We start from the raw sequence: 26,066 nt of genomic DNA, 5'->3' as shown, positions 1-26,066 counted from the left end.
GAAGATGTTTCAAAACACGGTGTCTTCTGTAACTTGTGCCAGCTGCCAGGAGGCCGTGCAGAGCGCAGCCGTGTGCCGGGGCGCTTCTGACGGCTCAGCTGCCGGAGCAGAGCTAGGATTTCGAAAAGGGGCGCAGAGGGTGCGGGGCACCATCCCATGGAAACTGCCGGAGTTTATTGCAGGTATTAACGCAGCGGGCCCTCCCCCCGCACAGCGGTGCTCGGGCAGGGCGCGGGGCGGGACCGGCGGCGCCCCCGCCCCGCCCCGCCCCGCCCCGCCCGGCACCACCGCCGGGCTACAAAAGGGCGGGTGCGGGGGCTGGGGCCGGGCCAGGGCAGTGCCTGCCTGCCTGCGAGAGTCGCCACCGCAGCCCGAGGCCATGGCGCAGCCGCCCTCGCCCTGGGGCTACGAGAGCCACAACGGTGAGCGGGGCCGGGGGCGGCGGGCGCAGCTGGGGGCGCGGGGCGCTGCGGCGGGCGCTGACCGCCCGCCCCGTCCCGTCCCGTCCCGTAGGCCCGGCGCGCTGGCACGAGCAGTACCCGGTGGCGCGCGGCGAGCGGCAGTCCCCGGTGGAGATCCGAAGCGAGGAGGTGCAGCACGACCCCGCGCTGCCGCCCTGGTTCGCCAGCTACGACCCGGGCGCGGCCAAGAGCATCCTCAACAACGGGCGCACCTGCCGCGTGGTCTTCGACGACACCTTCGACCGCTCAGGTCGGCCCGGGGCCGGGGCCGGGGCCGGGGCCGGGGTCGGGGCTAGCCTGCCCGCTCCAGCGCCCCTGCAAGCCCCCGCGGGAAGTGAGAGGCTGCCATATTGGGGCACCCCAGGGAGCCCGGCAGTGCGGAGGGGTAGCCACCCACACGGACATGGTTTCCCACCTTGCCAGATGGCTGCGCTCCTAGCGGCCAGGGCAGGCTCTGGCTGTGCCAGCCCCTGGAAGAGGGACCTGGCCCCAGCTGGGCCAGCCCCAGGGGCAGGGTTGGGCCCACACACTGTCCCCAGCCTGCAGACCCGCCTGGCACCACTCTTCAGCTGTGTGCGGCCACAGAACTTGGGCACCACCATGCAAGTCTTGTATGCACATGTGCGCGCATATATGCACACACCCCTTTGCAGGTGTAAGAGTGAAGGGTGCCGGCAGGTTGAATCCAGAACAAAAGTGTGATGTGGGTAGCAAAGGTTTTTGAGAAATATTGTCCTAAGCAGATGAGAAGGCAGAGCAGGGGATGCACAGTCAATGCCGATATCCTTCCAGTGGGTAGGGAATATCAGGGTGGGAGAGCAGCAAAAGAATCCTGGCCCCAAGTTGGGAATGGGTTTTTACTTCCTTGGGTACGCTACATGCACACTGAGCCGAAATCCTCAGGCTGTCTGCATGAGAAGCAACTTTCATGCACTGGGCTTTGAGGCACACAGCTGGAACACCTGTACAAACATAAGCTCCTATATACATGTGTGGAGCCTGCTTCGACATGCTGGAAATCCAGCGCATTGGAGCAGACTCAATTAATAGAGTCTGCTGCAGTACAGAAATAGATGCACTCCGGCTGCCTCGCATGTCACATGTATCAGCATCCCTGTGCTTCTCCACGCTGAAAAAATGGAGGCAGGTGCTTTGAAATAAAACACGTTCAATGAGTTTTAGTTCAAAGCACCCCACCACCACTTTTTCCTCATAGGGATGTGCAGGGACACTGATGCACATGATGCACAAGCGCTTTTAGTGTAGCTTGCCAATTAAAGCCCCTGGCACTGTGTCCCACAACACATTTAAAATGAGTATCTTTTTTGAAAGCTGCAAACTTATTATTTGTGACACAGGGAACCGGCTGCATTGACAGACCCAAAATCCACTGTCATCTTGGTGTCAATCTCACAGGTTGGGATTCATAACTTAGGTATCCCTGCACCTCAAGCCCCTGAGGGCTTGTTCTGGTCCTGAGCACACTTAACAGTGAGAGCGCTGATTATTATTATTATTATTTTTAACACAAAGCATAGGATCTTTCATTCAAAAAAGGCTGTCAGCCTCACTCCATCCTTCCCTCCCTCCCTCACCACCATCCCTATTTGTTACACTGTAAAGTGGGTTTGCTTTATGCGAATTCGATTTATGTGCCATTCTCCAGGAACGCATGTACCACATAAATCAAGGGAAACCTGTAGTCTAATACAGCAATCTCAACCAGGGTGCTATGGCACCCTGAGATGCCTTGAGATCCTTTCAAGGGTGCTGCAGGGTGTCACATGATGTTTAGCATTATTAGGTGTGCAAACATGATTCACATGATAAATCCAGATATTTCAAATAAGAATCAATGGCATTAAAAAGATTGCTAACTTGTTGGGGGTCTTTCTGAGTCTTTGCAATAGAAAAATTGCTTTATTTTTCTGTAGTTGAAAGACAAGTCAAAACTAGGAGCTGGCATTTTCGGAGGTGTTCCTTGAGTATAAAAATGTTTGAGAACCACTGGGCTAGCATCAAGAGCACTTATCTATGGAAGGAGGAAGTCTAGGTTCAAAGCCCTCCTCACCCTGAGGAGGTTCAAACCTGTGTTTCCTAGTACCCTAAGTATAAAGATATAGACAAATGTGGTCTGGTGAGGCTGTAGTCTCTATCCTTCTTGAAGCTATGCCACTGTGCAGCAATAAAATGCTGGACTTGTGGAGCATGGAAGAAAGATTTATACTCTTTAGTCCAGCCATGAGGGAATTCACCTGGGAGAAAGGAAGCCTGGATTATAATTCCTGCTCCCAAAACTGTTTATACATTTTATCTAATGGTTTATTTAAGGCAACATGCATAAACTGTCCATTAAGCAGGAGCTGGAGCCTAAGATTTCTCATTTTCATAGGAGTAGTTTCAGACCTGGAATATAGATTCATTCTCTCACACTTTATGAATCTTGCATTCCTCTTTGCTGTGTCCACAGTTAAGATGTTAACACACGAATTGAGTAGTTGTGCTTGTATTTTGGAGGCACTTAATGAAAATGTAGTTTTGACGAGAAGTCATTTTAAATTTTATTTTTATGAAATAAGAAAAATAATTTACAGGTTTGTGATTCGTTCAATTAAAGAAATACTCAAGCTGGTGTTTTTTTAAATGCAAGATATTGAAGTATAAAACTAGAGATTTTAACAGGACAGTACTGCCTAATGTAAGGATGGTTCTTGAAACTACAGCTGGAACCTTCTTAGTAATGTCCTCTAAAAACTTCCATAAAGTCACTTAGGTTCAGTTTTGAAATAAAATCACTTTCATGTGACAGGTGAATGAGGTTACCCTTTTTCAGGAGATCAGGCTCATCTTTTGCTGTCAGGAGGGAAAATATCTCCTAAATTGCAATTAATGCTACAAACAACAAGACCACAAGAGACATTTTAAAAAATGTGGGGAAGACACATTTAATTTAATGGCGGCACCAATAATTTCTTTGGATTCTTTGCAGTTTCTCCTATGTATCGATGGTATAAAGGCAATCATTTCAATTTTCTTTCTCAACATCTAATTCCAACAAGTAAAAGTATGTAGTGATTCCTGTTTCAAGAAGTCTGAAGAACTAGTGCAAGAGATTTCTGCCAAGCTTTTGTATAAGTTGGAATTTTTAGAAAAATCTCTGTTGTAATTCATCGCTAGTTTTATTTGTTCATGATAAATCTGGGATCAGTGATGTTCATTTATGGGAACATCTATGGGATCTTGAAATTTTGGGGGTATTACCTTGGCTCTCCAGGTGGCGCATCATGCAGTTGATGCTTCCGCACATAAATCTTTCAAAACAAGGTACTTAGATAAAATCTCTGAGAAAAAAAAATCTTAAAGCTTCTCTCTTGTCAAATCTCATTGCAGGTATCAACAGTCAGTTCAGCTCCTTTAGCAATGTGCATTATTCCTTTTGAAGGTAGCTGTTCATGGAAGCAAAGCCTTTCATTCCTATAATCTCAAATAAGAACAAGATTTTGGGTGATACCATAACTTTCAACAGCCCTCTTTCTTCAATAGATTGCCATATCCATTCAAAAAAATGTGACAGGATCCTTTGAATCTCTTCCAAATTACTGAGGATTCTTTCCAAGGTTCCCTGGTGGCTGATCTCTTTGTTTCTATGCTTCTGTGGTTCCTTCAAGAACCAAAGCACTGTCCACTGCCTTCCACTTGCACGCGCACAAATGCAATAGGGAAGCCACCCCTATGAGATGCTCTCAAGTATGCTGCATATAAAAGTCAAGAGCATCTGTGAAAGACACCACAGGAGTAGCTTCACTACTGTATTTCCAGATTTGGTGAATGCTAGCAGGAGTGGATGGGTAGGACAGGTTCAGGGATATCCTGCCCTTTCCTGAAAACAGTGTTAACCAACAATTCTCAACCATGGTTCTGTAGCACCCTGGGGTGCCATGAGATACTTTAAAGCATGCTGTGGGGTGCTACACAGTATTAGCACTGTTAGGCATGCAAACACCTACATGTATTTGTAGGATAAATCCAGTGGTTTCAAATGGGAATCCATATTGTCAAAACCATTCTGACCTGTTGTTGTCTTTCTGAATTTTTTGCAACAGAAGAATTGGTTTATTATTTTTCCATTAGTCAAAAGCAAAATACCAGCTCTTAGCTTTAATTCTCAAGGGGTGCCTTGAATCTAAGGAGGGATGTCTTGAGTCTAAAAAGGTTGCAAACCACTGGTGTAACCTTACCCTATGAGTCTTTACAGGTGCTACCTTTTGTACAGGACACTCACATCATGCCTGCAAAAAAAATGTAGTTACAAATTAAGAGCATATCTCACTGCTGAGTTCCTCTCAGAGAGGTGAGTAACCCAGGTGTAACTGGTGATTCAAGCACTTGGCAGATTTGTTGGCTTAATTTCTCTTCTAAAAGCATTTGTATACCTTTACCCTGATATGACTTTCCCATCAAAGCAAGAATAGTGAATATTCTGAAGGTCAAGACCCATTTTTTAGCAATATTTCAAAATTTGTTCTTTTGTTTCTTTCATAATGATGCTGTGTAATCAGGCAACTTCAGTAAGTCTTTGATTGGGTTTGCCATCAACAACAGTAACGTAAAATTGTGGGTAAATAGTCTACATTCCCAGTGTCCCCTAAAAGTGTCATATTTTAGGCAAAAGAACTTGACATCATCATTTTCCTGAATATCTTTCAAAACAGTCTTTTTAATAATCAACTTTTATATTTTGAATTTCAGCAGAAAGATTCATTCAAATCCTTTAATTTTGGATTTTGTTTTGCAGGAAATTTACAAATGTTAATGAAAATACCTGATGAATTGTTTGGAGTAAGCTACAAGTCCTTAATGTTTATGATAGATTTGATCTCTCGGAGGCGCTTTATTTATCACAACAAACTGAATAATTTTTATAGTGTTTTTAAATAGTACCCATTTCCTTCAATTTGCAAATGTAACAGCAAAGTAGTAATTGTGCCACCTGAAAAAGTGATGATAAAATAAGTATCAGTAAGTTATTAATGTTGTTGAGCAAATGAATAAACCTAAATAATAATAATTAAAAAAAACCCCTAGTTTTTGTTTGTTTGTTTGTTTGTTTGTTTGGGGGGTTCTGGATAAACCAATACCCAGTTTTTGGAGCATTCCTAAAGATAAGAGCCTGAAAGTTTATAGCAGGGGTGGTCAATTATTTCGGGCGGAGGGCTGCTTACTGAGTTTTGGCAGGCTATCGAGGGCCACATGACAGGCAGCCAGGGGCAGATAAATAATACTTTTCTACATTTTTTAGGTGCTCCACGGGCCGGATAGAATGGCCAAGTGGGCCGCATCCAGCCTGCGGGCCTCATTTTGCCCATCCCTGGTTTATAGGTGATAAACAGTAGGGTTTAGGATATGTAAGATTTTCTGAACAATTATAAGGTAACAGCAGAATGACATGGATGACAAGTGTGAAATGTAGAAATAAGAGAAACTAAAGGTCAGTTGTGCTGTCTCTGCTGCAGTCCAGTCAAGCATTGCATTCAAGGGGAAAAGCAATTTTCATGTTGATGAAAACATTGCCTTGACAGATTGCATTTTTTCAATTACAAAATCCAGATCTGACAAAAAAAGTACCTGTTCCTATTTTATATAATTTCACTATGTTCTCTCTAAGTATCTGAAGTAGGTGCTGAACTTGAATAAGTCATTTTATGAACGGTATGAAAGTTGTCCATTTTGAAAACCAATTGTAACCACTGTGCTACTGGATATTAGGCCTAGGCAAAATTTCGACTGGTGTTTCATTTTGAAGCTGTTTCCATGCGTTTTGAGCTCAAAACAGCAAAATTGAAATGAAACAAAAGGCTTTGAAACAGCTTCAAAACTAAATGAGGGCACTTGAAGCTGGGCTTGCCTGAAGCTAAACAGAAACTAAGGAGAGGGAGAGGGGAAGTGGGGAGGGAGGGGGTGTAGGACTGCTCTGATATTGTTTGTATGGCTGGCCAGTGACTGTGATCCTTCCCTGAGGTCCTTTCCAATCCTAGTGCTCAGGGGGAGGGACAGAAAAACAGCATAATAAACATTGTTTGAATTGGGGGTGTACTTGGTAGCCGTGTTGGTCTGAGACAAAAAGACATATAACAAACTAGAACTCTTGGTTCCAAAATGATGCCTTTTATTAGGCCAACTGGAAAATGGCAAGAAAATTGTCCTTTTCTACAAGCTTTCGTGATCAAAGTCCCTTTGTCAGGCTCTGGGAAAAGTGTAGATGGTACAAGATGGTAAAAAGTCCCATAGGCAGGAAATAAACAATTTTCTTGCCATTTTCCATTGAGTCTAATAAAAGGTATCATTTTGGAACCAAGAGTTCTAGTTTTTTTATGTCCTATTGTTTGAATTGAGCTTTCTTTGTGCCTTGGGAGTCAGCTTACTGAGCTGTGTCTTCCAGCAGCTCAGCAGCATCAGCACCTATGTACCTATCTCTTTAAAACCACTGCACCTATCTCCTTGAAACCTGGCAGACTTCATGGCCTCAGCAGGTAATGCTATGCCTGCTGTTTTCATCCCGCTCTGCCTTAATATACACACGTGGCATGAGTTTTGCTTGTCAGTAGTCTGAGGTAAAGTTTCCCTGAAACCCCCACACCTATCTCCTTGAAACTTGACAGGCTTTGTAGCCTCAGCAGGGGCTACCATCCCTGCTGTTTTCATTCTAATCATGAAAGAAATGACAAAGTTATAGGCATTTTCATGATTCCCCATTATAGCCTATGGGTGAAATGTCAAAACGCGTCGAAACAACAAAGCAGTTTCGACGCAACGAAGTGGAACAGCGCTTCAAAACAGTGAAACAAAACGCTGTCCCTTCGAAATGGCAAAACAGAAGTTGAACGAAATGGTGCTGTTTCGCACAGCCGTACTGGATTTATAAGAAAGGCTTGAATCTATAGGTCAATGTAGTTTTTACCTGAGATGAGATGTTATTGTAGCATTAGTAAGTTAAATAAGCTATTGATTTTATGTAATGTTTCAATGACTAATCATCAGGCTTTGCTGGCGAGGATGGTGAGGGAGGGGCTGGGATGAAGGAATCTGTCTTTCTGGGTGCATCTACATGTGCTATTAAGGCGATGTGTGCCATTCACCCCAGAGTCAGCTGCTCCTGGGCGTAATGTCTGCACATGTGCCCAGTACAGCAGCACTTTGAGCCAGGATGGAACAGCTCCAGGCTAGCAAGGGAACTTGGGGAATCAGCCCCGGGCTCTGGGTGGTGGCAACAAGGGGCATAGGGGCTGGCTGGGGCATGAGGGAGCTACAGTGTGGGGCTAGCTGGCAGGCAGCCCCAGCACTGTAGTACCCTTGTGCCCCAGCCAGCCCTGGTCACCATCTACACATGCATTTTGGTGGAGTAACTTACTCCGCTGTAAGATAGTGTTGTCCCAGACAGTACTATCCTATGGAGGACTTAATTTACTGTGTCCTAACAGCAGTACATGTGTAGACTATGAAACTTTTCTGTGGAGCTAATTAGTCAACCATGCAGTAAAGCACACATGTAGATGCACCCACTGTGGCTCAGTCAATAGGAGAGCTGTGGAAATGGGTAGAAGATGTAGATTTTTTTTCCCACCCTTCCCTTACACTGCTGATCTGAGTTGCGCCCTTCTGGACTAAACCACCAAACTTGAATAAAAGCAGCTTACGAAGATGCCCACTGAAATTCATATTATCAGAGATCCTGATTTTGCCAAGCTTGGCACTGCCCTGTGTAGGCACCCTCTTGTAATGTCCTCACTCCAGCAGTCACCTCTGGTTTCTCCCCTGATATCCCAGGTGGAAATTCTCTTGCCAGTTGTCCTTCCCACCCTCCTGCCATTGACTTTGACAGCTACAGGATAGGAGTTTGGATCTCCACAGTGCAGACACATTTCCTGTAAGTATCCCTCTATCTTCCTGTAGGATCTTCCACTGCCTCACCAAAGCTTTTTGTAGCAGTGTTCTTTTTTGGAAGTAGTGTGTACCTAAAAGCTTAAGCAGCTGTTTAATTGTATATGTTTCTGTTGTCCAAGGGAAAAAATAATAGTAACATCTCTTCTTTGGGAAGAGAAACCAAACTCAACCAAAAGCTTTCATTTTGGTCTAATCCTCCATAAAGTTTTGAGTGTTAAGATAACTTTATTTTTATATTGGACAAATCCCAAATCATTAAAAAAGTATCCTTTAAACTCCTGCTATTTAACCTGCCCTCACAACTCACATTACAAACAGGTGGCATGGTCCAGCTGTATTAGTTAGGAAACAGTGCCAGCAGATTTTCCAACTTTTCCATTTATTTGGTTTGTTACATTTTCAGTAAGTTCCTTACACCCAGGTCATCAAAGGCATTGAGATATTTTAGTTTTTCTTCCTGAATTTCCCCATAAGGAAAATTAAATGGAAATTATGAAAATATTTATCTACCTTTGTGTGTCACTTTTTAAGAGGCTTTTGTTAGAATATTCATAGATTCATAGATGTTAGGGTCGGAAGGGACCTCAATAGATCATCGAGTCCGACCCCCTGCATAAGCAGGAAAGAGTGCTGGGTCTAGATGACCCCAGCTAGATGCTCATCTAACCTCCTCTTGAAAACCCCCAGGGTAGGGGAGAGCACCACCTCCCTTGGGAGCCCGTTCCAGACCTTGGCCACTCTAACTGTGAAGAAGTTCCTCCTAATGTCCAATCTAAATCTGCTCTCTGCTAGCTTGTGGCCATTATTTCTTGTAACCCCCGGGGGCGCCTTGGTGAATAAATACTCACCAATTCCCTTCTGTGCCCCCGTGATGAACTTATATTATTATTATATTATATTATTATATAACTAAATTATTTATGCTGATTAATTTATTAATAAAGGCTCTTACAGTTTCAAGAATCCCACAATTAAAACCCGGTACATTTTTGCTAATGTTCCCTATAGCAATGACACATGTCAACTAAAGATAGAAACAACAAAGTTAAGCCTTCCACTCCGGGTTTAGTGCATCTTTTATCCCTGGGTAATCCAACATGCATGATCTCAAGCATTAATTTAGGTCCAGCAATCCTTAGGCACAGGAGGATTTAAGAACTGCATTAATGTTAACTTTGAACTTCCATGCTGTTGTTGGTGTTTAAAACTCGCATGGTATTCAGAGCAAGCCTCTGGGGCTGTACTTTTGGAGTGGATTGTTAGCTTTCTGCCTAGAGACATAGGTTTCATTTCTGCCTTGGGTCACAAATGAAAGTGAATTTGAGAGCTTGGCTGATAGTAGCCTGTAGGCCAAAGGCCCAGAATTGGAGGCAAGGATTTGTCTAAAAAAACAAATTTATGCACATAGTTTCTTTCATTCCTGTCGAAGTATATTCACAGTCTGGTCCTTACACGCTATATTGATTTATGGCAAGTCTACAGTTCTTCTAGCTGAATATTTTGGCCGCACAATGTCTCTATAGGACTCCAGCTACATGCTGTCAAACTCTTGGTTTCAGGCTGATTGAATACAACTAAACCAGCCTTTAATAGGAATTTCGTGTTGTGGGAAAAATCAGACACAGAAAATAGGGAGAATTATAGAGTTGAGTGTAGAATTTTTTTACCTTTAATGCTCCTCAAGTTATCTTGTATGATATTCTCTTGTGTGAATGCAAAGAGCTAAAACATTAAAGACCCCTGGTACACGTTCTATTAATGGCACTGTGATCTGATTGCCAGTCTCAACAACTTGTACCTCCTGCCATGTCGTGTACATTGCAGGAAGCATGACTTCAGGAATGGAGACAGGTCACAACTGTATCCTGCATTTCCCAGTGCAGGGAGAGCCTGGGGACATAATTATGCCTCCCCCTGTACTGGTAAGATGAAAGCTGGGCGTCTACAGCCTGGTGTGAACTATTGCAGTCTCAGGGCTGGGACTAACAATCATTTGCTTAATAGTTTTAGCCACACTGGAGCTGGCAGGAAACTCCAGTGCAGTTTTGGGGCTGGGACCCACAATCAGGTGATTGTGGGTCCAAGCCCTGTGACTGCCCTGGGGCTCATCTCAGAGCCCATTTGCCTGGATGTCAGAAAACCTCATCTGCAGCCCCGCTGCATATGCAGTTTTTTAAGATCCCAGTGGATGAGAACCCTGGGATCAAGGAACCTCTCCACAATGCCAGGATTCCTGCAGCTAGGATGTAGGAGCTGTGGAGCAAGGCAGTCAACTTTCCTGATTGCAGGGAGCCATGGCTGAAAACAGCAGGGTGCATGCAGGACTGCATGCCATGGCTGTCAGCCTGCCAACATGGGGAACTGTCACCCAAGCCTCACCATGCAGCTGACATGAGGTTGCCTGGTGAGGACCCTTCCACATGTTCAGTTTAAGGCACAATGAAAATCGACCACAAAAATATTACACAGTTTGTGGAATAATATTGTGGCTGGCTTTCCATTTTGTTTTGCCATTACTTGTCTGAATGTGTGGCTATGTTACTATTTAAGACAGAATTAATAGGTTGATTGAGTCTGAAGTGTAGCGTCTGCCAGGGACCAAAGAGATTGTTAAGAGTCAAGTGGGAAAGGCCACACAGATGCAAACAGGAATCCTTCAGGAAACAACAGGGAAGACTGGGAATACCTGTGACTTAGCTTTCCAGGCTAAGAATGAGTTACTCTTTCCAAGGCTAAGTCTAGAATCAAAGGGGATAAGTTAGTTTTGACAGGCATGCAAGAGAGATGCAGAGAGATTCTGCTGCAAACAGTCAGTTTCTCTGAGCCAGGAATAGGGGTTTTCTCAGTGGAAAGGAGTTTATAATTGTTTGTTAGAAAAGATGAAGGGCCCGGGTTGGGGAAGTAGACCTACAGGATTATTTGTGGCTTTCCCCCTCTGCTCTGTGTATTATGTTCCTTTTGGACAAAATAAAAAAATATTTTGTGTGTAAAGAAGCCTGTCACAGCCAGTATCACAGACTCCTGGAAGAAATTAGTTTCATAGAACAAACTCAGCTTGGTCCTGTGCAGGAATAAACTATCCCAGTGCACAGAAAGACTAGCAAGTATGGCAAAAGACTATCTTGGCTTGGCTTAGCAGGGAACTCTTCAATGAGCTAAAACACAAAAAGGAAGCTTACAAGAAGTGGAAACTTGAACAAGCAACTAGGATAAGAGTATTGCTCCCAGCAGGGATGAAATTAGGAAGGCCAAAGCACTGGCTGGAGCAAGGGTCGTGTGTGGTGCTGTCCCAGAGCTGCTGGGTGGCCACTGTGTGCAGCGCTTACCACTCTGTGCTGTACATGGTGCCCATTCCAGCCACTGCAGTATCCACACTGCACACACCACAGGTCCCAGACAAGCTGGAACAGCTGTTGGAACAGGTATGCTGGGGGTGGGGAAGAGGTCCACAGGCCCAGTTCAGCCAGTGGACCACCTGTGTACCACTCATCCGGCTTGTGGACCCAGATGAGTTTGACGTCCCTGGTTTATACATTTGGAAATCTGGGCTGTAGCTGTTTTTATCACTGGAGTAGCTGGGCAGGTGTTTTCAACCAGAAAGAGAAGAAGGTGCCAGGTTTGTCATCTTAAGAGTGTACTTGAGAGGGACAAAAGAGGGCTTGCTCAATAGCTAACATCAGGTAAAATTATTTGCAGAAAGGGAAAAATTTCCTCTCTAGGTGGAAAATGTCAAGGGGACCACTAAGGCCATAATCATAGAGAAGTAGGGCTGGAAGGAACTTCCATAGGTCATCTAGCCAAATATCCTGCCTCAGGCAGGATCATTCCTATCCAAGGCAGGATCACCCCTATCCAAAATATACTTTTCTGTCTCTGTTTTCCTGGGACAACTAAGACCAGGGAACTTGGCATAGGCTGACCTCTCCAACCAAATCCATACAGCTCAAATCTAAGTTCCCTCTAATACCAGAAACAGTAGCATCTTCCTTAGCCCTTTGCTGAGCCACCAGAATATTAGAGTTAAGTATTTAAAAGGAAGGAGCTGTGGAGGAAGAGAAGCCTAAAGTGTGTGAAATTCTTCTGTTTTGGAGTTTGACAAATAGATTGCAGTCTTGTTCTACTCTTTGGTTTATAGATGACAAAACAAAGAAGTCACTGGATGTGTCTACACATGCATTGATGCACTTTTATTAATGTGCATTACATTTAGTACCTCCAATATGAGATACTATGAGGTACTAAATAAATACGCATTAGGTTGTGCTAATGTGTAGTAGCGCAAGTGCATGCTTTTTAGGTAATGCTTAATATGCAGTAGCCTATTCTACTGCACATTAGCATATTAGCGTTGTTTTTTATGCACCACTTTAATGCACAGTAGAATATACTACTGCACAGTAAAGTGCACATGTAGTCATGCCCTGTATCCCCTCCAGCTTAAAAGAATACCAGCAACCATTGGGAGCCAAAGACTAGTGTGAGCTAGCAAACAGGACAGCTAACAGGGACATTTGATTTGGAGTGTTTTGGTGATGGAGGAACAGCTCCTGTTTACACAGGATCAATGAATTTGTGTATTTGCTGTTGTGTCTGCATGGTGGTAATATGTATTTTGTTGCCTCCGATGGTATAGAAATCACTGGGATTTTTTTTTTTTTTTGAGAGTCTACTAGAAGCATTTGTTACTCAGGAGCTTGCCTGCCATGGCTTCTAGTTGAGCTTAATTAAGTGGCATGTGAGTGGGGTGGAAAAGAGTCTGTTATATCTGAGGTAAAAGTAAATCTCAGTTTGCTGTTGCTACAGAATTGGATAATCTGCATCCCAGAATAACAAGATAATGGGAGAAAACACAACATAAATTTATCCAAGAAAGATTATATCAGACCAATCTAATATCCTCCTATGAAGTATAACTTACTTCCTACACAAGGGCAATGATCTAATCTATCTAGACTTAAACACAGCCTTTCACATAGTGGAGATGTTATCACCCACTTATTTGACAGGACTGCTGCATGTAGCCAAATATAGCTTGGAGGCTCTGAGTATAAAATGTATAAAAACAGACTACACTGGACTTTAAAAACTGTTCATTCTCTTCCTCACATCCAATATCAAGGGACATGTTACATATGTTTCTTTTGCAACCATTGATCACTAGTCCTTACTCTTAATAAAACTGAGCTTCCTTTTCATTTCTACCTCAAATAATAGAAAACTGCTTCAAAGACCTTGGGTTCAGTTACAAGCAGAAACAAAATAAGGGTCCCTCTTCACTACTTTTGAGCCAGGTCTACTTTGTAGATTGTTCTGGACCCTTTGTTTTATCCTTGGAATTTGGGCTGCGAAACAGGTAAACTTTAATGTTTTCCTGATGAGAGCATAGAAAGTTGTATCATTTGCCTTCAGGGTTTCTGTGCGCTCACGGTATACATGTGTGTGTCTTGGACCATGCTTTCTAAACAAAATCAAGATGACAGAAGGAATCCAGTTGGAAGTTCTTTCTACATTTTACAGATACCTTAGTTTTTTTATGTTGTTGGGTCTGAAAACCAGGTACAAGTCAAGCCATATTTATAGATGAGGGAAACATGATTGTTTTTTCTTGAGGCCTTCTAACCTCACCTCATGACAGATTTTAAATAAGTTGTAGTAGCCCATAAGTTAAAATGAAGTGTTAGAAAAGTATAACTTGGTCTGTCTATTTATTTTAATGGCAAATTAATGGCCTTAGCAGGTATTTTTATTACAGTTTAGAAATACCCTGTATTATATGTCCATAAAAATGCATTAAAATAGGCATCTTTCCAATACTTTGTTTTAAATATTTCAGTAAAAAAGATGAAAGTAGACTTATTCCTTATCTATTCAGAATGCAGGTTCTTACCTAATAAATAAGTTGGATGAGGCACATAGCTTTTAGTACTTTACACACCTTTTAAGCTGATTTTAGACATATTCCTATTATGTCTTTAGAACTTCATGACATGATCGTTGTTGAAGAATAATGAGCACCTTTCCTCCACAAGCTCTATGTGCTACTGTTAGAGAAATCTGACCTGTTCTTCAGCCAGTAACTAATTCTATGGTTTGACTGTATTTGTGACTTTTTATACCTATTGAGTCTAATCCATATTTACTGCGTCATCCTTATGTATAGGACCATACAAGACAAATCCTACTAGATTTGCAAAGTGCCCTCAACTCTCACTGAATTCATTTTTGAAGGTTCTCAATACCTTTTCAGGTTTGGGGGGCCTGAAGATGCAGGAAATGCATGCAAATCTTCTTGAAAAAGGCCTACCATTGAGGTATGTTATCATTTGCAGTTCTGAGAGGTGGACCTATTCAAGGAGCCTACAGGCTGCGACAACTTCATTTTCACTGGGGTTCTTCTGATGACCATGGCTCAGAGCACATTGTGGATGGAGTGAAATATGCAGCAGAGGTAGGGCCCTTTCTAATTTTTCTCTGTTAACATATAATGCAAATTTAAGTGTGGTGTGGTGCAGCTGGGCAAACTGCCCAAGTTCATTTTTCAGGTTGGTTTATAAAATGTTGTGGAAAAGGCTGTGAATGATTTCCTCTCTCCTCCCCTGTGTGAAAATATCAACCATAGTCATTCTGAAAGTATCAACCATAGTCAACCTACTTCCTATTTGCTGCTTGAACCAATTAATTCAATTTCCCCAAATATCTCCTTGTTTCCATCAGTGAGAGTCCTTTTCTTTGACCTTTACTTGCAGAAATAAGACTTGGCCCTTGTCTTCTGTACAGAAGATAGAACACATGGAATGTATGATGTTTTTTAAATTCATTTGGAGATCTGAGGCTAGGCTGCTTTTATCCTTAACAGTGTCATGTAGCTTGGCACTGACAAAAAGCAGTATTCTATGTTGCATATTTAGAGAGAATGTTGGGCCTTTTTTCATTACTTTATGATAATGGTTACACTGACTAAATTGAATGAAACTATTGGAGAGTCTCCTGCAAGATTACAGTCTAAATGCAATAATACCATGCTAATAGTCCATGCAAATATGTACAAATTCCACATATGTTCAGGTATTTCCCAGGGACACTTGTTGTATTAATCATTATACAGACAGGTCCTCTAGAACAGCATTTCTCAACCTGTAGGTCGCGACCCAAAAGTGGATCGCAAGAATATAATGAAAGGGTTGTGAAGAAACTTCAAAAATGGATCTATAAACTTAAAAAAATGGATTGTCCTTTAAAGGAGGAAAATGTGGGAAACAATGGGTTTCCCTTTGCAAGCTGGCAGAGTTCTAGCCTCCAAGGGACTGCTTGGGGCTGGGGGGAGTGAGAGGAGGGTGGTCAGGCATGGGATGCCACATTCATGTGGCAGCCAGGCAGCATGGAGAGCAGCTCCAGGTAAGTCTATGGGGTGGGGGGAGGTGTGGGGCATAGACAAAGCATCAGCAGGATGGGGGCTCACAGGCAAGGTGTTGCAGGGGTACGGTGGAGGCATGTGCAGGCATGGGTCTGCAGCCTGGCCAGATTGACACAGGTGGGATCTGCCTCTGCTGCCCAGCGGGTAGGACCCAGTGTGGGAGGGCAGAGTGGGGCAGCAAGCCTCAATGCTGTCATCGGCAGGACCCTGCACCAGCTGCACCACCAGCAGCATGAGGAGCAATGAATTGGGGAGGAGAGGGGGTCCATGCTGCCCTCACCTCCTCCTAATGCCAGCCACTCATATGCTGGGCTGTGGCTCTACCCTGCCTCCATGGACCAGCTGCTGCTGCCACACACCTCAGGACACAGCTCTATCCCAGAGAGGAGCTGGGGTGGCAGGCAGCACAGGTGGCCTGAGAGGAGTGGTGATGGCAGCTGGGCCATGGCGGCAGGGTAGAGTTGCAGCCCCGTGCCCAAGCAGCTGGTGGCAGGAGGAAGTGAGGGCAGTATGGTCCCCCTTCCTGCATCTGTTACCCCTCAAGCTGCTGATGGTGCAGCTGGCACAGGGGTCCCAGCAGTGGTGGCAGCAGCAATAAGTCTTGCCGCTTGGGATGAGGGGCAGCAGATTGGGAGTGACAGGCACTGGCAGGGCCAGGGAGCTGTTTTCTACTTAAACTATTTACTGGGTCAGGACTGGACATCAATGTTTACAAGTGGGTCCTGGTACAAAAAAGGTTGAGAACTGCTGCTCTAGAAAAAAAAAATGTTCTGAAAAATGCCCTGAGCAGAGATGAGAGAGAATTGTTATCTTGTTAATTCCCTGCCAGTGGGGATGGAGTAGAATCAGGAGCTGTAGCACAGTATTTTATAAGGCACTGCTTAATCAAGAGTCTTTGGTTGGAATTTCTCTAACCTGAAAATCTGTCTAAGGAAAAAAACATGTCAATAGGAAACTCCAATGTTACATGTATGAATATTACATGCATCTGTAATATTTTCTCTTTTGCATTATATGTCTAATTTTAAGCAAGTTTTCTATTATTCTCTGCATTGCTCCATGGTCAATTTTTTATGCTACATTTAAAAAGCAAATTGTTAACATATAACTTATGGGAAGCATAAGAAAAAACTGTAGCAGGGATTGGATGTACTTTATTCATATTTTCTGCATTCTCTGTGCACTCAGGTTTCAGTGGGGTGCATGAGAAATGCATGGTAGTGTCATTGATAGCTTTATATTGCATAACAGAATTGATAACATCCAGCTTCTTTTTGTTCCCAGCTTCACATGGTGCACTGGAATCCAAAACATGGTAATTTTGCTCCAGCTTTGAAACAACGTGATGGAGTGGCTATAGTGGGTGTTTTTCTGCAAGTAAGTTTATTTTTGGTAGTACGGTACATATACTGTAGCCCATTTGGGGGAAAGCTGTTTCTGTTGTACAGCCTTGCATTGCTTTGCATTATAGGAAGACATTGCATAGGCTGAAGTTTTTATGAGACCTGGTCCCCTTATAATTTGTTGTATGCAGAGAGACTCTTAAAATGCACTCATTCCTGTGTGCCTCATCTCCAGCATTTAGTAACTTGTGAACAAAGGTCACTTTAGAGCAGCATTTCTCAACCCGTGGATCACAACCCAAAAGTGGGTCTCAAGAAGATTTCAGAGGCTCATGAGCTGTGGGTTGAGAAATGCTGATCCTGGGAAAGCACAGAGACTGTGGCAGAACAGAGTGGCGGGGGCGAGCTGCAAGTCTGGGCTGGATGCTCACGGCAGCGGGGTGGCTTGGAGATGCTGCTCAGGGGGGCAGAATGGGCTGTGATCAGGCTGCCTGGCATGGTGCTGATATAAAAAAGAAGACTAGAGAGAGGTCACAACTTCCACTGTTTGTGCCTCACAGTTACATAGACATATTCATCCAGTTGACAAAAGACAGGGTTAACAAAATATAAAACAAACAGGAGAACAAGCAATACTGGTTGGTGAAATATAAAAGGCACAAAATACAGAATGTCAAATAACAAGGAATATAGAGCCTAGGTGCCTGGAGGAGGAGAAAAGAGGAAAACACAATGACCCCTTTCCACTGCAACAAGAATTTTATGCTGTTACATCATTCATCCCAAGCCACCCCAGCTGGGATTTGAATTTAGAGCTCTCACATGGTAGGCAGAAACTCTACCACACAGCTATCAGTGTTAATACTATGTAAAATTGCTCGGGGTTCATGTTGAGCTTCCTGGCCTCTTATTGGAGGAGCTAGAAGCAGGGCTGGGAACCTCTCAGGTCGCTGCTCAGATCCTTGCTGGAGCTGAGGAGCCTCTCCTACTGGCCGCATGCCGTGCTGCTGAGGGTCCAACTGCTGCCTGCAGGTCCCACTCCTTCAGGTGCTTCTGGGGCAACTGCTCCCATCCCACTGGCCCTGCTCTTACCAGCTCTTTTAAGCTTCTTCCTTGTGGTCCCTTGCTGGTCTCTCCTGAGTCAGCTGCACTGCCCCTTTTATCCCCCTCCAGGTGACCCAAGGGGCCAATCAGGGGTCATGAAGGGTGAGTCTTTGGGGTCTGATTGGTGAGGAAAGGGAATCCCAAGTCCTCCAATCACCTTTTACCCCTTCAAAACCCCTGGGCTAAGTCACTGCCAGCTAGCCCATCGCACTGCCAAGTGTGCTGGGGAGCCCCCTACACTTCTATGGGGGCCATCTGCCCCAGCATTGCTGCATTCATGAGCCACCTGCTACCTTGAGGTATATAGAAAAAACTTTTAAAACTGTGTTTATGTCTGAATTGCTGAATCTTTCTGAATCTCTCTGAATCGATTCAGAGGGTTCCAGTTTGATTTGGAGAGATTAAAGGGTCCTCTGATTCAGTTTGGATTTGGAGATTTGGCCACCGAATCAGGGACTGAAGCTTTGCACAACCCTAGTGAGCAGCTATCTTATTTTTAGATGCTGTTGCTAAGGGCCTTCTTTTGTACTGTATACAGCTGTGATACCATCCTCCTTTGCTCTTCTCCTTTTTTACTTTCCTGAGATGATATCCTTTGCTAAGCTATCGACTTTCTGCTTGTATCTGCCCTGGACACCAGTACAACATATCGTTTTATTCTTTCATAAAATGAGGCAACTGTATAAGGGCCAAAGTATACACTTTGCAGGAATGCTACCATTCAATGGCACAGATGCATGCTAAACAAACCATACATTTTCTATCTTTCCTAAGAAAAAATTGAGAGATATAAAGTACATTTTTTGTAAATAATCACATTTTTTCTTCTGTATCCTATTTATATTTATATTCTAATCCTATTTACAACGTAGAATCACTTTCTCCCACTGAAGCCAATGGGTGTCATGTTGTAGCATATTTGAGTCTTATATGAATATTTAGCAAATACTGTTAGAATTAAGTTAATTCACTTTAATATTATTCAGGATGTTTTCCCCAGTATCAGATATACTTTTGTTTCTTCATACAAGATGTTCTGAGAATGTTGCTAATTAAACTTACAAGAGATACAATTTACATTCTGTTTTAATGCAGTTGTAAGATATGGTGAACAAATACATCATCTGACAAAACTACTTGTTCAGCTCATGCTTTCTGCATTACAGGTAGGGAAAACTCTTAAACGAGAAATGAAAAGAATTCTTGAAGAAATGGAATCTATCAAGACAAAGGTAATAAAAGAGGTTGCATTGTATTAGGTAAACAGAGTATCAGCAGAAATGAAAATTAGAGGGCCAGATATGACAGTCTATTCTGGCTGTACCTTTGGCCCTACATCAGCATCCTGTGTGTACTGGTGAACATGACTCAGAATATTTTCTTTTCTATAAGAAGACATGTAATTCTCCTTCTCAACTCTGTTAGGTTGGCTTTAATAGGATTTGGACATAAGTTCCTAAATGCACAGATGGTAAATAGTCTTCACAGATATGGGTACAAATAACACTGAACTCCATGCCCTGAAATGTTTTTTCAAATGAATGCCATATAAGAGCGTAGTTCTGTATTTTTTAACATGGGCAGAACTACAGAATTATGCTATCAGACCTATTTTTATTGAACAGAAAGGTATATTTTAACAATTTAGGATTTCCTGAAAATATTATTCTATTACCAACATCAGGACCCTTTCTAGCTGTCTCCACATTCTACATTGGTAGTTCATCATGTTGCTCAACTATTGAACTTTTGAAGACTTTTGAAGACTTTCCTCAATCCAGCAAACCTTTAAAACTTGGGTTGTCCTTAAGGGCACTAGTAGTGCCATTAAGTTGCATGGTTGAGTCCTCAAATCTCTCTTCTGAGCCTTTATTCTCTTCCACCACATACAGAACTGTCTTTGACTTGTATTCCTACATTAACATTATTCCACTTCTTCCCATGGTAGGCAACCTGACCTCATTTGCCTCTCTGCCCCCCTCTGGTCTTCTCATGACATTCATTTCAACATCCCAGTCATCACTTGCGCTACTCGGACATTGCCTTGTTTTTTGCGTGCCACTTGCAACCTGCATACCTGTCACTATAACCAAGATTTCCTGAGAAAGTTAACAAACAAAATATTTGTAGATATGTTGAAAAGACAGCAGTGATATCAACCCCACTGCCTGACATCTGAGACTTTGTTTAACAATCAGATTTTTCAACTTGGTCTTGATTTTAAAAGAAAAGGGATGCGTAGTGGAGGGAGGGATGAATGTTCACTTTTATATAGCAGAAACTTATTACTACTCTCAGAAATACAAAATTAATCTACAACCATTTTGAAAAAGAAGCAGCTCAAGAAAGAAGGAAAAATAAGTAAAAGCGCTAGGCATCAGCCCCCAAAATAATTGTCTTTTATTTTTTCATATTTATGTTTTTTACTTTGCAAGATATAAATCTAAACAAGGCTACTTATTTTTGCTCTTACAGAATGGTATAGTTAAATTATAGATAAAACTGTGACTACTTGAAATATTTTGGTAAAGTACATTGTGGTGAAGGAAGTTACAACCATATTAGAAGTGGTTGACAATTTGATATAGTACACTTTTATTGTATTTATACAGGCAATGTAAATAAAATATGTGCTTGTTATTATTTTAGAAAGGAAATTTACTGATCAAATGTTTGAAAGGAGGAGTTTTCTCTTACATGAACACCCTTCATTAAGTTTTCTGTTGTAACTTGAGTCTCCCTTTAAGAAAGCTGTGTATTAAAATTGGTTACTGAATAGCATTTTGTTTTGTCTGGTTAAGGGGAAAGAGACTCCTTTTCTACACTTCGATCCATCAATCCTTTTCCCCAAGTCTCGGGACTACTGGACCTATGAGGGCTCCTTCACTACACCTCCTTGTGAAGAGTGTGTCACCTGGATTCTTCTGAGAGAGCCTATTGTTGTCAGCCCAGACCAGGTAAACTGTACCTAGTGATTCACCTATCCACAGGCATGGCTTTTTTTCAATTTTGAATTGATTATGGTGTACATACCACATCCTCAGCTTGCTGACCTTTTTATTATGGATCTTTGTAGATGGCAAAGCTACGGAGCCTTTCCATGAACACTGAGAATGAACCTTTTCACCCCCTGGTGGATAACTGGCGTCCTCAACAGCCTCTGAAGGGCAGGGTTGTGAGAGCCTCCTTCAAATAAATTTCTGTTGAAGTTGGGTGCCTTTTGAGTGAGAAAATTCCCAGCTACCAAAGCCTAGGTAGCAATGTACTCTCTGCTGCTCTCCCCCTGGACTGGCCAAAGCCTGAAAGTCTGAATAATGAAATATGGTGGATCACTGACTCTGATTTTTAGCAGAGAAAATTTGGCTTGGGTAATTTTTAAAGGTTAATATGGAAATGTGGAGTCTCTGTTGGGCTCATAGCAACAGCTTTAGCTTTAAACGGGTCCTTTCTACCAAGAGCTGTTGGCAGTAAAATGAGGTAGGTTCAATACCTAGGTATCTAGAGGTATCTCTTCATATTAAAAAGCATAATCATTTTAAGTCTTTACCCAGAAAATTGAGAAAATGGAACACCTCTGCTAGATACCCTAATAGACAATATTTCCCTCCTTGCTAGCTTTCAGTGTCTGTACAGAACAATGGGAATTTAATTAGGGGAGGAGTGCAGTATAAATTGTGAATTCAAATAGTATCTAGTGAATAAATGTTCTTTTAACACACCGCTTTCCCCCTTCCTCTGCTGCCTCTCATTTGCAGTTTGTTGTCAGAGATTCAAACAAAGAATCAAGAGCTGCCTTCAGGTGCCTTCTGCACCTCTCACCTTTGGAAGGTGGGAAAGAGTGCTGTCTGGCTTATAGTGTTCAAAGAATAAGTTGTAGGTATGATGATCCAGAAAATATGCAAGCAGCAAGGATTTCTTAGGGTGATATTTTTTACTAGACCAACTATGTGTTGGTTCAATAAAAGATATCACCCTAAAAAATCCTTGTGTCTGGCTTCTATGAAGAGGCATCTTGCAGCGATAGGAAGCTGAAGTGACGGTTTGCCCTTCACTTGTATTCAGCATACTATTCTGTCCTAAAGTTCCAATACTTTCTTAAATTTTCATCCAAGACTAGACAATTTTGACCCAAAACAATCCAAAATTATCTCTGTACTTTGTGTGTTGCCCATGCAAATGAGATCTGCTTGTTTCGTCAAGGTACCGTTACATCTGGCAAGAGAAGACTTTCATCCATTATCTCTAGGTTCTTCAATGGTAGCCTCTTCTAGACAAAATGATGTGTTCAGCTAAAAGACATGTTTAGCAGTTGTATTTAAATTGGGCAAGATGAGTCAAAAATCTCCAATTTTTTTAATTAATGTAATTCTTGGGAGTCATTGAAGGCAAGAGTTTTGTTCTTTATGTTTCTCTTGCACAGAGAGAGTACAAAGAAAGCCACTGATGAGCAAGTTTTGATTTCAACATAAGGAAAGATTAGTGGTGGACAGTTTCATTTTGGAGAACTGAAATCAACAATTTAGCTCAAACTATGAGTATTGAATTTGGGAAATGCTTCTAATTATTTTAACAATTGACTTACTCTGATCAGTGGATCAACTTTCATTTTTATGTCACAGCATTTGCAATTACATCAGTTTTGAGAAGCTTCAGCATTTTCTTTGATTTCCTGAATCTTTAGGGTTTGTCACTAGCAGAAAATGATTAGTTTCTGTGGAAGGCTTTTTAGAATCATAAGAATTTTCACTTCCATTTTCTTACTCTACCACTTCTCTTACATTTCTCAAAGCCAAATTCTACTCTTGTTTGTATTTGGAATTGATCCTAATGTTAAAAAGATTTGTGAGCAAGAATCTAAGACAAAATTTTGACTCTAACTATCTAAAAGCAATTGGCTGTGATGTTCTTGTCTCTTGTCTGACTTAAAGTTGTCTCAGGATTGTATGGCTGTATAGTAATAGTATTTCCTTCCTCCTCTTCCTTAAGAGAACCAACACTAATAAATATACTTGCAGAAGAAATGGTGTTTTTGCTTTCATTTCTAATGATGGCTGACATAAAAACACATAAGACCAGAATTTAACCAAAATACCTGTCACTGTCTTCCATAAAGCAGCCACTGTATATCCTAAGGATAGATGACAAGTGTAGTACCCACCCCTATAGTTTGTTTATACAAGACACTGTCACTTTTTTGGCAAGGGAGTAGGATAACAAAACACAATCTTAACAATACTTAGAGTGTCTAGCTTGGAAATGAACTATCCTTGGTTCAACTTACCTTGTATGATCATATGTATTTTACCTGAAGTTTCCTGAGCTGCTTTGGCTCAACTTTAACTTGCTCGTGTAGTCTAGTTTCCAGCAAGGAAATGCTACAACCAGTTGAGTTACTGGATTACTCAGATTTTTTTTAACCATAGCTTCACCTTTTTGTTTTACACCAAACAAGGCTAGCTTCTTAGTGGGATTAATAGCTTCATTTCCCTTAGGACACAGAACAATATTTGATCAGGCAACAAGAGTCCTGTGAAGTGGGAGTAAAATAAAGTAATAGATTCCCAAGAGGCTGCTATAAAGTCAGGTAATAGAGTCCTGTGAGCCTGAAGAAAAGCCAGGTTGGTCAGAGAAGTCCAAATTAGGCCCTCTGGATCCCTGGAACTTCTATTATTAGTGCTAATGTAAAATGCATTCTCCTATCCTAACACCCTGACCTGGAGGTATATTAGGTTAGTGCACAGTCATTTTTTCCGCACTGTGAATTCCAAAATATATCTGAATAAGTGTAAAGGAAAACTTTTAACTGTGTGAGGGTAGGACACAAGCCAATACAAGCAAAGATAATCTTTTAAGAATAATCTGATTCATTTAATGATATTGTGGAGAAGAAAAACCCCTGAATTTCCTACCAATTGGTATCATAATCTTAATATCTTCTGAAAATGAAATTACATTTTTGCATTTTCTTCCTCCAGGGGAACATTTTTATAAAGTTATAAAGCGTGTACCAGCAGAGTACATACTCTTCAGAGTTCAGTGTCCTAAAATCAGAACCCCTTATACAAATCAATAAAAGAGAAAATCTTCCCTTTGCGTTACCACACATTGCATTCTCTCCTCCACTACCTGAGGGAGGCAGAATAGGGAGAGAAGAATCCTATCATGCTGTTGAATCAGAGCTCTGCTTGCAAATACATGGAAAACTTGCTGCAGGAGGTGAAAACCCTATCTGTAATTTGTGTTATTCTTCTATATGTCTGACTCCCAAACCATCTTGCACTGGCTTTCTCTTCAAGGAAGTGCAGTTATACTGGGGGTCAGAACAGATAACCCGTAATTCATTCCATGAGCAGAGCCAGGATTTGGAGAAGGGGAGTGTGGCAGATAAGTCTGACACCCTGCCCATCTACTCTCCACAGCCTCCAGCTGGAGCAGAGCAGGAGTTGGGCTCCCCCAACCCTCTCCACTGCCCTGAATCAGCTGGGGGCATTCTCATAATCAGGTGGGTTTATTCTTTATGTACCCTCTCCCTGCCTGGCTATTTTGGGCATTCCTTGTCGGCTTAGGGCTTCCAACAGTGCCTTGATAGTCTAACCACAGAGGCGGGGGTATTACCTGACATGGCTTGAACTCCCCTTGTGGCTACTGCTTTGGAGTGGATGTGAGCTCTGGCTGAGAAGCAGGTTCCCATACCTTGATTTCAGGGTACTTTTCCCCCTGTCCCCCACTCCCCAGGAGGCTCCTTTGTTCAGGGTGTGGAAATAGTTATTTAGGGCTAGCACTGAGTTGGAGAGAGCCTGGGGGAACTGCAGTAGCTCCCTCACAGCCACCTCTGCTCTCACCACCCCAGTGAGAAGCCAAGGAATAGGCAGCAGGAATCAAAGGGTGTATACCATGATATTACACCCCGCCCCCCCCGGATCCCACCCTGGTACCTTCCAAACCTATGATTCTCTCCAAAAGCTAATGTGATGCCAGAGGAGTTAATACTGACCTGGAAAAGCAAAACTCTCATTGGTAAGTACCTTTGCCTCTGGAAACTTAAAGCAGTTACTGTGCTCACCCGTCCTGCCCTTGCTATGAATAGATCCCTAGTCATGTGGTGCTACCACAGAGCATGGCCAGATCCAGAGCAGGTGCAGCGGCATGGTTTCAGGAATAGCAGCTGGGGAAAATCCTGAAGAAGGTAAGAGTTACCTTGCTTCCTTCTCCTCTGTGCTCAGAGCCATGTCTCTTACCCTCCCACTTCCCACCCTGCTCCTGCTGCTGTCCATACTGTCCTGGGGGTGAGGGGAGCTCCTGTCCTCTCCAGTTGGGCTGCATCGGGGCTAGGCTCAGCCCAGACCATGGCAACAGGGGCAGCGGCAGGAAAGCACATTCTCCTTCCCTGTCTTCTCCCATAGCTGGCATTCCCCACCAAGCCAGGAGCACTGTCAATTATTTATAAATTACCCAAGCAGAGAGATAATATTGTATGCCAATTTGACAGTATTAGTTTGGATAGCGAGTGTACTATTTTAATTTCTAGCGGTGATTCAAGTGAACTTTTACTTGGCACGGCAAGCCTTGAAACACATATTTTCTATATGCTCCTTGACTTAAAAGTTACTCAGAGTAAAAAAATCAAAGCATTAGACTCATTTGCAAACTAAGACTCTGTTTAATCAGATAAAAAGCACTATTCCCCCAGCTGATGTCTTATAGGCCAGAGTTCAGACAAAGTCTCAGTACAGCCTTAACAGCACAGGCCTTATTATGCTGTGCTCCTGTCTTGCAAAGTGCAAAAGAAAGACCTAACAAAAG

At 42.7% G+C, this 26,066-nt stretch overlaps 1 protein-coding gene across 1 annotated transcript; it reads left to right on the top strand.

Annotated features, from left to right (window-relative positions):
- The first annotated feature begins 307 nt into the window (after nucleotides 1-307).
- On the top strand, nucleotides 308-23,278 carry LOC102560739 (carbonic anhydrase 3). Its single transcript, XM_059723924.1, has 7 exons — nucleotides 308-422; nucleotides 514-711; nucleotides 14,732-14,850; nucleotides 17,101-17,193; nucleotides 19,430-19,495; nucleotides 21,065-21,220; nucleotides 21,340-23,278. The coding sequence occupies exons 1-7, from the start codon at nucleotides 380-382 to the stop codon at nucleotides 21,457-21,459; spliced, it is 795 nt and encodes a 264-aa protein (XP_059579907.1). The 5' UTR covers nucleotides 308-379; the 3' UTR covers nucleotides 21,460-23,278.
- The last annotated feature ends 2,788 nt before the right edge of the window (nucleotides 23,279-26,066 follow it).

This window comes from Alligator mississippiensis, chromosome 3, assembly GCF_030867095.1.
Source record: "Alligator mississippiensis isolate rAllMis1 chromosome 3, rAllMis1, whole genome shotgun sequence".
Lineage (NCBI taxonomy): Eukaryota > Metazoa > Chordata > Crocodylia > Alligatoridae > Alligator > Alligator mississippiensis.
This window is presented reverse-complemented; position numbering and strand designations above follow the sequence as displayed.